We start from the raw sequence: 12039 nt of genomic DNA on the forward strand, positions 1-12039 counted from the left end.
CAGCGGTGTTTTTTCCAGTGAAAGGTCGCAGGATATCAGACAGAAAACGAGCCAGTTTGTAGGTGGGGGAGTTGATAGTGGAGACGATGGGACGAAGGGGTGTATCTTCTTTGTGTATCTTTGGAAGGCCATATAATCTTGTTGGTCTGGCCGCAGAAGGTTTCAATGGGAACTGTTTGGTTTGATTAATTAATCCTGTTGAATCAGAAATGATTTTGTTGGTTTTAGTAACCAGGCTGTTGGTGGGGTCTCTTCTTATTTTTGTATAGCTGCCATCGTTGAATAGTTCCTGAATTTTGTTATATTCTATTTTGTCCATGATGACAGTGGCATTGCCCTTGTCGGCTGAAAAGGATGACCATGTCATCTCTCTTTTTTAATTGAGATAATTCAAAGCGCTCATCTTTGCTGATGTTGCTAGGTGGCATCTTAGCGTTTTTGAGGGTTGCAGCGATTTCAGATCTTGCTACGTCTGCAGCGATGTCACCCAGGCCCTTGAGTGCAACGTCGACATGGGCAGTGATATCATTAACTGGTATGTGTCTCGGTGTGATTGCAAAGTTTAGCCCTTTAGCTAAAACGGCTTTCAGACCATCAGGAATAGAACTGTTACTGCGAGTAATTACGACTTTGTTAACGTCTAGCTTTTCGGTGTGTGGGTCCGATTTCCTGTTGGAAAGGCAGTTAAATTTGGAAATCAAATTGTCCTTACATTTGGTCGACACAGTGGTAGCTGAAGAGGCAATCATAGTCTACATGTTCCCAATCCGATGTAGACATTGTTGCCGTCAATGATAAGTGTGATTTGTAGAGTATCTTGTCTAACTGATCTAGTTCGTTGCGTGTAAGTCTGATTTTTTTCTGAGATAAGAGCTAAGCTAGTTCTAGCTAGAATTTGTTTTGCATTAAAAGAAGTTACAGCAGCAGAGGTTAGTGTAAATGCGGTTGGTATTACCTTAGAGTCGCGGCATCTCTTCAGAAAGGTGGGAGACTCGATTAGTTGAGCCTTCTTATCCCGGAGTTTGTTGAAGGATCTCAAGGTTATGTGGAATCCCTCCCCGTAGAGGCGGTTAAATTTCGATTTAAAGCTTTCGTGACTGTAGGGATTCATTAAAAAAGAGAGATGATATTGTCATCCTCTCAGCCGACAAGAGCAATGCCACTGTCATCATGTACAAAATAGAATATAACAACAAAATTCCGGAACTACTCAATGATGGCAGCTATACAAAAATAAGAAGAGACCCCACAAACAGCCTGGTTACTAAAACCAACAAAATAATTTCTGATTCAACAGCATTAATTGATCAAACCAAACAGTTCTCGTTGAAACCTTCTGCGGCCAGACCACCAAGATTATATGGCCTTCTAAAGATACACAAAGAAGATACACTCCTTCGTCCCATCGTCTCCACTATCAACTCCCCTACCTACAAACTGGCTCGTTTTCTGTCTGATATCCTGCGACCTTTCACTGGAAAAACCACCTCTGCGGTACTAAACTCTACTCACCTGGTATCGACAATCAAGGGTATTTCCCTGTCCCCAGACGACCTGCTTGTCAGTTTTGATGTGGTTTCCTTATTCACCAAAGTTCCGGTACCTGACACCATCGCAATCATTGAAGACTTGCTTCATCAAGGACTGCATACTGATGTACCCCCCCTGGTGAGACATTGCCTAACCAACACATACTTCACCTGGAATGGAACTTTCTACAAACAGATTGAGGGCACCCCAATGCCCCCCCCCCGCCTTCTCCGGTTATAGCCAACGTGTTCATGGAAAAAAAAAATTAACTGACGCCATCCAGACTGACACTCTACGCCCGACCTTATGGAAGATGTACGTGGATGACACTTTTGTCATCTGGCCACATGGCCGGCCTTCTCTAGACCAATTCCTCGACCACATCAATTCCATACACACAGCCATCAGATTTACCGTGGAAGTTGAAAAAGATGGCAAACTACCCTTTTTGGATGTCTTAATTAAAAGGAGACCTGATGGTTCAATGAGCCACTCTGTCTACAGGAAAGCTACCCATACGGATGCTTACTTAAAACCGGATTCCCACCACCATCCATCCCAGAAGAACTCCCTCATCAACACTATACCATAGAACCCAATGCATTTCCGACCAGGAACACATTGCCAGTGAGCTCAAGCACGTAAACCAAGCTCTCAAGGCTAATGGTTACTCCGACTACACAATCCGCAAAGCCATTACTCCAGACATGAAGAAGGATCCTCTTGAGGAGCCATTCAAAACCATCACCTTACCCTACATTGCGGGTGTCACAAAAAAATATCTCCAAAATCCTGCATAACACAAGATCCAGGTCCGATTCAACACAGTACATAAAATCCGTGATCTAGTTCCATCTGTAAAATATATGGTTCCAGACATACAGTACCCGGGCATTTACAAACTAAGTTGCCGCTGTGGTAGCAGCTACATTGGAGAAACTAAGCTACATATCTCGGATCGCATCCGTGAACATAAAGCAGACTTGAAACATGGTAGGACGAACTCCTCAGCTGTGGCAGATCACTGTTATAATTCAGTGGGCTCACATGACATTGACTTCTCCAAGACGGAGGTTCTTTGCAAGCCATCCGGCTACCATGAGAGATTCGTTCATGAGGCCATCCACATATACAAATACAGAGACAATTTCAACCGAGAAGATGGATTTTGGCTTAGTACCCATTGGAAAGATGTTATAAACCATTTCGGTTCTTAATTGATTGTAGTTTACGGTGACCTTCAGACCGCAGTCCATTCGCTGGCACTGCCTCTTAATAAGTCTCACACCATGGTTAATGGTATGGTTTATAGCATGTGGTATAATAATAAATATAACATTGTAATGTTTAACATAATTCATAAGGCAATATATAGTATCGTAATTGCATAGTGAATATACAGCAGTGTGGTATATAGTTGGGTTCATAGAATAAGACAGTGTAATGTTACAAGTCTAATATTTTATAGTCTAAAGTATAGGGTAGTATAAAGTAACACATTGTATAATTCCAAGGTGGAATTTGTCTATGGATATGATATTATACCATGGAGTTTAGATTGGAAGGTATAATATTGTATTGTATAGTAGTCCAGTTTATAGCATAGTTATAATGCAACACAGGATAGAGCAGCGCACCTGAGCTGTTCTGCTTTTTCTGTGTGCCCAGCCGCCACCCTCCTCCGCTCCAGAGGTGGGGCTGGGTAACATGCTAATTCATATGTTAATTCCGCCCACACAGCTTAAACGACGCGGTCCATGCTTGGCAGTGTTCACTCAAGCGCTGTCTTCTGGACAGACCTGTTTCTTCACCTGAAGAAGGCTACTTGTGTTGTGGCCGAAACGTCGTGAGAATTTTATTTTGTTAAGTTTTATTTTTATTATTTTATTTCCATTCTATGTGACTTTACCGAAAGAACCAAGAAGATGAATCCCTGCAGTCACGGAAGCTTTAAATCGAAATTTACAACGGCTAAAGTTCAGAACTTGGCAACAAATGAGTCGATATCATAGAGAATCCACACACACTACGATAAAAAACAGACTACAATCTAAATAGTGGGTTATTACTTCTCATACATAATATTAATACTAATGTTATTCACCTTAAATTATATTACATCTTGCCGTTTATGCGACCTTACAAAAACCAAGGAATGTGAACTCTGGCAGTCAAGAAAGTGAGGGCTTGGTTATATCTCCAGCCTCGGGATATCTCTGACTTCGAGAATAAAAAGCACGGATCCCTGGATGCAGACAGGGAGCAAAAGTTAATAAAACCCTTGAAATACTGGAGGTAACATCTAATGATGACAATGTTAAATCACAAATCTTGGGAAACATAAACCAAAATAATATTTATGCAGTATTAAACCGAGGGTTATCGAGAAGGGATGAAGCGAAATAGGTCAAACACACACAACCAGGATAAACTGTGTTCCATAGGAAAGAGCCTCCCAACCGTCTTTGTCTTCCCGCAGCACGGGATAGCAAAAGAATGTAACACCCCGAGCGGAGGAAATGACTCATCGCCAGAGGGCTCGTTTATTGCTGTGAAGGCGTCTGTGCCCACGGAAGAAAAGATGGCTTAATAAATGACACACACACACAACACACGTACAACCCCCCCCCCCCACAACACCGAGCGAGGGAAATGGCTCGTTTATTGCCGTGAAGGCGTCTGTGCCCATGGGTGAAAATATGGCTTAATAAATGACACACACACGGACACACATACAGCCCCCCCCCCACAACGCAGAGCGAGATCAAAGGAAGTTCTGGCCCTTTGTGAGAGCATGACGGAGTAAGCATCTGTTTTTTTTCCTCTCGCAAGAGACGCGCAGAGGGGAGATTTTTCGGATATAAACAGCAACATGACACACACAGTTCAGCTTGACAATTCAGCTCAACATCGCAGCATCCAGCGGCAGAAGACGGTGACCATCAGCTCGGAAGAGGACAGCAAGCCAGCTCCGGGGTATGGCCTCGAGATCAACAATGTGTGTGGTGCATCGCAGAGAAGAGGGGCGAGGTGATGCTCTGTGCTGAATTCAGCATGGGCCGACAGAGTATCGCTGAAAGTATTCTCAGCGTCAAGCAATCAACCTCGAGAGAGAGCGCGCAGTAGCGCGACCAGAGCCACCAAGCAAGGGTGCCAGCTGCCAGCGGACAAGCGTTGTGCCGACTCGGCTCATCCAGCAGGGGAAAGAGCCTGACCAGCCGCCCCGTGAGCAAGAGTGTCAGCGAACCAGCGGCGAGCGCGTTCGAGCATCTTCAAGGAGAGGGCGCGTGCGGAGCAGCTCCTCCAGCAGTGGAAGGAGCCTGCTGCTGCCAGCGGACCAGCGGCAAGCGTGATCGAGCATCTTCAAGGACAAGCATCGTGCCGACGCAGCTCATTATCCAGCGGCAGAGAGAACCGTCAGCCAACGTCAGACGCCGAGCGATAGAGGGAACCAGCTGTTGTTCGTATACCCTCCCCCACATTCACAAACCCACGACGCCCCCGGCGTCTGCTCACACAAGAATTTACCAAAGAGACAACCCAACGCACCTCACACAATAATAAGACTAATTATAAAGTGCATGAACCATCAGCTGGCCGTGAAGGCATCACGGCTCATCGAGTGATAAGAATGTCGTTTATAAGTACATTCATATATTTTTTTCTTATTATTTTATTTTGTGATTTTACTTCCAATTGCATCAATTACCAATAGATTCATCGATACAAACTCAACTTTTCACGATTCTATACACTCACAGAGAGAATATCGTGTTAAACCTGTTTCTTTATCATTTAATCTTGTCCACGAATTAATTAAAGCTTAGCCAAATATAAGAATCTCCCGTGGGAGAGCACGCACCCCGTCGCACACCCTTATTCCAAGACATTTTGTTAATTATATAACCTTGCCGATGAATCTATTGACGTATACTCTTGCCTTTGGGGTATAATAATTTGCTTTATTGCCTTTAGTGAATATCGTTGCATGAATTTTTAAGGACTTTTTATTCCTATTTGCCGTATATGCTCGTGTTACTCTGAGGAATTAATCAATTGTTCTGTTACCCAGTCAACAAACGTTATCATTGAGGGTTAAATGTATGGATTAATGAGGGGAACATCACCTGGAGTACTGTGACAATTTCAAGCATTAGAATTCGCATATTAGAGTAAGGTTTTGTTAGAAATTAAAATTGCTTAACACAGAAATGTTTGAGTGTCTTTCCTGAGTTCATGCATAATAATCTTAATTATAAGAACTGTATCCTGCGTTGAGATTTGGAGACCTGACATAACACACTAATACATAATCAGTAAATGTTAAAGTGAGAATTGTATTATACCAATCGATAATATGAACCTAGTCAACGAAGCCGAGCTTAATCTGGCGTACTTATAGCACACCTGCATAACTTCATACGATTCATTGTCTTATCCCGATTGATGACACTACCCTCGTCAGCGGGCCAGGGCCTAATAATTGTAATGGCTCACACTAGCATAAGCACATACATTTGCATAAATTTAGTGAGATTATATCTCGAATTAGCACAATTTATGCGCATAATTACATTAATTAACATAATTTCTGATAACACATTTTTTTATTTCATTTCATCATTATGTTTATCAAATATTCAATACCTGGCATATACAACATAAGTCACGTGTGACTGTGTATATATGCATTCCTCTGTAATCAATACTGACATGTAGATGGTGTGGATATTTTTTCTGTCTGCAGCTGACGCTTCCTCTGCAGAATTGATCTGATGGAGCAAAGACACTCGGCGCGGCTCGGTACAAAAAGGCAACAATGGGACCAGCGTGCAAGCAGCACGGATCATCTTGGAAATTTGACACAGCACCGGATAACTCACCCAGGAGAGAAACCCTTCAAGTGCAGTGTGTGTGGGAAGGCATTTTCGCAGTCATCTGACCTTAAAAAACACCAGAGAACACACACAGGAGAGAAACCCTTCAAGTGCAGTGTGTGCGGGAACGCGTTTTCAGATTCATATACTCTTGTAACACACCAGAGAAGACACACGGGAGAGAAACCCTTCAAGTGCAGTGTGTGTGAGAAGGCGTTTGCACTTTCATCTGCTCTTTTAACACACCAGAGAACACACACGGGGGAGAAACCCTTCAAGTGCAGTGTGTGTGGGAAGGCGTTTGCACTTTCATCTACTCTTGTAACACACCAGAGAACACACACGGGGGAGAAACCCTTCAAGTGCAGTGTGTGTGGGAAGTCGTTTGCACAGTCATATCCTCTTGTAGCACACCAGAGAACGCACACGGGGGAGAAACCCTTCAAGTGCAGTGTGTGTGGGAAGGCATTTGCACTTTCATCTACTCTTGTAAAACACCAGAGAACACACACGGGGGAGAAACCCTTCAAGTGCAGTGTGTGTGGGAAGGCGTTTACACAGTCATATCCTCTTGTAGCACACCAGAGAACACACACGGGGGAGAAACCCTTCAAGTGCAGTGTGTGTGGGAAGGCGTTTGCACGGTCATATACTCTTGTAGCACACCAGAGAACACACACGGGAGAGAAACCCTTCAACTGCAGTGTGTGTGGGAAGGCGTTTGCACAGTCATCTACTCTTGTAGAACACCAGAGATCACACACTGGAGAGAGACCCTTTAAGTGCAGTGTGTGTGGGAAGGCGTTTGCACGTTCATCTGCTCTTGTAGAACACCAGAGAACACACACGGGAGAGAAACCCTTCAAGTGCAGTGTGTGTGGGAAGGCGTTTGCACTTTCATCAATTCTTCAAAGACACCAGAGAACACACAAGCATCAGAAGATCCACAAGGAGCGGAGTCTGAAATCAGCTTGTGAAAGTCAAAGTGCCGCAATGAGCCCATCCCTCATAAAACAAGAACCGGAAGAAAATCCCAGCTTGGACACTTTTAAAGGTATCAAGGTGAAATATGAAGTGATGAAGGTGAAATGTGAAGAGGTGAAGGTGAAATGTGAAGAAGTGATGGTGAAGAGCGAGGAAGTGAAGGTAAAATGTGAAGATAAAGATTCAACTCCAAAATCGGGCCTTTGCATCGATGGAGGCAACGTGAAGCAGGAGGAGAATTCTGACTGTGAGGCAGAGCGAGGCAACTCCCAGCAGTTTGTGGAAGTGGAGGTGTGGGTGGACTTCCTCCGAGACAATACAAAGTCAAATGGAGACCCGGTAGATGTGTAAGCCAGAGACGATGTCGCTCCAATAGATGCACCTTTGTCACAGGCCATTAATGCCAAGAATGTGAAGTTGAACACTAAATTCCTAGGTTCAACCTGCAGGGTAAGAGCGGCCAGTCTTTGTGGACCTGTGGGTTGGGTAGATCTCTAACCAGGAGCGAGAGCCAATAAGCTCCCAATCATTCACTATGTTATCATAATTGCATTTATGTGGTGCTTGCTTGATCGCCTCAGAAATTCGATTTTTGTATCATATATTGCCTCAAACACTCAGAGCATCCCCAAGTAGCAGCTGCCCCTGTGTGGCATAAGGTGGTCGCCCTGCACCGGCCTGCATGTGGACAAGAGCCTATCAGTAGGGGGCGATGGTTGATGTGGCTTCGCAGTTGTGAAGTTTGTTGGTAATGTTTAGAATTTGCTCAATTTTGACCCAGACACCAGCATGCAATGGCCTACTCATTTTGAATGGCGCAATAACATGTACATACTATGTTAAGCAGACAGTTGTATTTTTAAAAATAGCTTCTTGTTAATACGATGTAACCTGATGCAGCATATTTCAGTGCAGTAATTCAATTTTGTTAACATACCTGTCAATAATTTAGAATGAATACTTGTCTGATTTTGTGCGTGCATGTAATATTTTGTCTATAAGGGTCAAACATTGAATAAGTGATATTAGGACAAAGTGTGTTTTGGAAGTAACCTGTACAGATTTCTCGGGTGAGACGCATTGTTCTTGTGATACAGGTCAAAGGGTATTTTTGTGTTTTCAGGAAGCATTTCCCTCTGGAGCAACTCATTGTCTTTGAAATAGGGAGCACACTCGGATCATTCATCAGATACAAGGCATACCTCTCAAAAGTTACACAAAGAGATTCTCTACAACACGAATTATAATTTAGTGTTACGTGTTGACGTAGATTTTGTCTAACTAGGACTAGAAATGCTCCTTGCTGATTAACGTCTGGATGTTCTTAACTATCGGTTGAAGCAGCCCGGCTGCTGTTGAGACGCTGTACACCAATAAGAGTCCACAGGTGGCTTGCACAGAATCAATGATGCACTCCCAGAAGGCTGTGCTAGTTATAGTTTGTGTAAAACATTCCTTTGTTTCGTGGAGAGATCGATAAATGAAAGATGTCGTGTCTGCTGATCTGCTTCATAGCAAGGAGGTAATTTTAAGAGCACGTTTGAAATTAATTTTTGGTCCAGATTTGTATTTGGTTACAAGGCAGAGCACATCTAGTAGATACATTCTCCACAACAACACTAATGATTTTCCATGACGTCTTATATGTTGGCGAACTCGGCAAAGAAATGGTCCTTGCCGATTAACGTCAGGATGTTCACAACCATGGGTTGAAGCAAGCCTGACCGCCTGCGGCGCCCCCGAACAACCATTTACGGCCTTCGGCCAGGAAAGTCACAAAAAATTGCCCACGAACAACGCATCCACGCAAGCACCCGATGCTCCGTTTTGAAGTTTGAAAATGAAACAACTTTGTATTATGTTTTGAATTAGATAATTGTATTTATTCATTAAAAGCTTATATCATTTTACATTTGGAAGACTTCATTGAAAACGATATTTCGTGTGAATTTTCTCTCGTCGTTAAGTAGATGGCCTTGCCGGGGATGCGGTTCGATGCGGACTGTCACCTGGTTGGGATCGCGGGATCGAGATAAGGCGACATAGAGCTGGCTGTGCGAGAAGACCGCCGTCTGCAGATCGATTCAAACGTGATCAACGTCTGTCCCTGCGCCTCCGTCGTTAATGCAGGGGGCGCGTAGGTTTACAGCGTCCCCTGCATGAAAACGACGGGAAGTGCAGCATTCATCACATTTTAGATTAAGTTGTCCACTTATATTTTTTAAACAAATTGTACACCAAAACCGCTCCATAGTTGGCTTGCACTGAATAAATACTGCAGTAATTATGGACTCGCAGAAGGCTGTGGGATTTATATTTTGTGTAAAACATCGCTTTGTTTTGCGGAGAGACCTATAAATGAATACATCTTGTCTGCTGAGCTTGTTCATGTCCGTGTACATCGATATCCCACATTGCTTACACGTACACACCACACACAATGAAATAAATAGAAACTAGAATGACTTCCGAGGATGGGCAAAGATCGAGGAATCTCTTTCAATGGAGTGAGTTAAGTTTCTATTTAAAGCTTTCGTGACTGCAGGGATTCATCTTGGTTCTTTCGGTAAAGTCACGTAGAATGGAAATAAAATAATGAAAAATATAAAATTCTCACGACGTTTCTTCTTCAGGTGAAGGAACAGAACTGTCGGGACGACAGCGCTTCAGTGACTGCTGCTAAGATTCGCAGCGTCTTTTAAGCTATGTGGGAGAGGTAAAGCGCCTTGACAAAGGAGTTTACATATCAAACAAGATAATTTAGCATTGAAATAGCTGTGTTAAAGTGTTGGATTAGCAGGGTGTTAAAGTTAGAAATTAGCATGTAACTGGGAGATTAGCATAATGTTAATGTGAGGGATTAGCATGTGACTGGTCACGGAAATAGCTATGTTAAAGTCAAAGTTTACATTTCAACAGAGGCATTTAGTATATGGACGCTAAAGGACTGCAACTACCCAACTATCATACTATGAACCGATGTGAAAAAACTAAGTATAAACTACATCAATATAATAAATGTACTCAATATATTCTTCAATAAATTGAGCTATAAACATAAAGTAACTGGGTATACACTACACTATATAATGAATCCCATATAGTAAACTAATAAAAAACTAAAATATAAACTACATGAATGTTATCAATAAACTCTAAATACTCTCCAATCAGCTGAGCTACTAACAATAAGTCGTTATACATTACAATGGTGAAAAAATGGGTGGCGGTTTTTTTCCTTCTTTCCAACGTTAGCACCACGGAGAGCGACGAGCCTCGTTCAGACGGACGAGTCCATCCATGCTCGGAACGGAGGAGGGGGGAGAAACAGCCACGATGCGCTGCTCTGTCCTGTGTTGCGTTACAACCATGCCATTAACTGGACTACTATACATCGCAATGTTATACCTTCCAATCTAAACTACATTGTATAATATCGTACACACAGCCCAAAGTAAGCTCTAACATTATGCATAACATTGATATGTCTCCAACTAAACTTGTTCCTACATTACACGACTATACACCGTAATATACACTGCCATAGACAAACCCACCCTTGAATTATACAATGCGTTATTTTACACTACCCTATACTTTAGACTGTAAAATATTAGACTTGCAATATTACACTGTGTATTATTCTACCAACCCTACTGTATACCACACTGCTGTATATTCACGATGCAATTACGATACTATATATTGCCTTATGAATTATGTTAAACATTACAATGTTATATTTATTATTATTATATAACATGCTATAAACCATACCATTGACCGTCGTGTGAAAGGTATTAAGAGGCAGTGCCAGCGAATGGACTGCGGTCTGAAAGTCACCATAAAATACAATCAATTAAGAACCGAAATATTTTATAACGTCTTTCCAATGGTTACTAAGCCAGAATCCATCTTCTCGGTTGAAATTGTCTCTGTGTTTGTATATGTGGATGGCCTCATGAACGAATCTCTCATGGTAGCCGGATGGCTTGCAGAGAACCTCCGTCTTGGAGAAGTCAATGTCATGTGAGCCCACTGAATGATAACAGTGATCTGCCACGGCTGAGGTGTTCGTCCTACCGTGTTTCAAGTCTGCTTTATGTTCGCGGATGCGGTCCGAGATATGTCGTTTGGTTTCTCCAATGTAGCTGCTACCACAGAGGAAACTTAGTTTGTAGATGCCCGGGTGCTGTATGTCTTGAACCACATCTTTTACAGACGGAACCAGATCACGGATTTTATGTACTGTGTTGAATCGGACCTGGATCTTGTGTTTATTCAGTATAAACACACAGGGTGTGTACGTACACACACACAGTGTGTGTGTACGTACACACACACACTGTGTCTGTACACTGTGTGTGTGCACACACAGTGTACACACACACACAGTGTACACACACACACAGTGTGCGCACACACACTGCGTGTGTGTGCACACGTACACACACAGTGTACACACAATAATGTCCACGTTGTTGTTGCTGAGCTCACACACCAAAGGGGTCTCTGATCAAGGGAGGGAGCAATGGAAAATTATCTAAATCAACTTAAACTCCAACCCCGCTCTGTGACGTCACCACTCAGCCTACCTCATCGGCTTGAAACGCCAGGGGGAGGTGTACCTCGCTAGTGACGTCATTTC

The 12039-nt window shown here is 43.0% G+C and overlaps 1 protein-coding gene across 9 annotated transcripts in view; it reads left to right on the top strand.

Moving 5' to 3' along the window:
* Positions 1-9771, top strand: part of LOC116958761 (uncharacterized) — a 59670-nt gene extending 49899 nt beyond the window's left edge. For 4 of the 9 annotated variants that reach the window (XM_076057434.1, XM_076057431.1, XM_076057435.1 and 1 more), the window contains one exon: positions 6278-9771. In XM_076057434.1, coding sequence (XP_075913549.1) covers positions 6306-7742 — 1437 coding nt within the window. In that variant the 5' untranslated portion in view covers positions 6278-6305 and the 3' untranslated portion in view covers positions 7743-9771. Of the gene's footprint in view, positions 1-4362; positions 4991-6277 lie in introns of all 9 variants that reach the window. The other 5 variants (XR_012931246.1, XR_012931244.1, XR_012931245.1 and 2 more) reach the window with 5 other exon arrangements.
* The last annotated feature ends 2268 nt before the right edge of the window (positions 9772-12039 follow it).

The sequence above is a fragment of the Petromyzon marinus genome, chromosome 82, assembly GCF_048934315.1.
Source record: "Petromyzon marinus isolate PM22_M1 ecotype Great Lakes invasive population chromosome 82, UKy_Petmar_22M1.pri1.0, whole genome shotgun sequence".
Taxonomy (NCBI): domain Eukaryota; kingdom Metazoa; phylum Chordata; class Hyperoartia; order Petromyzontiformes; family Petromyzontidae; genus Petromyzon; species Petromyzon marinus.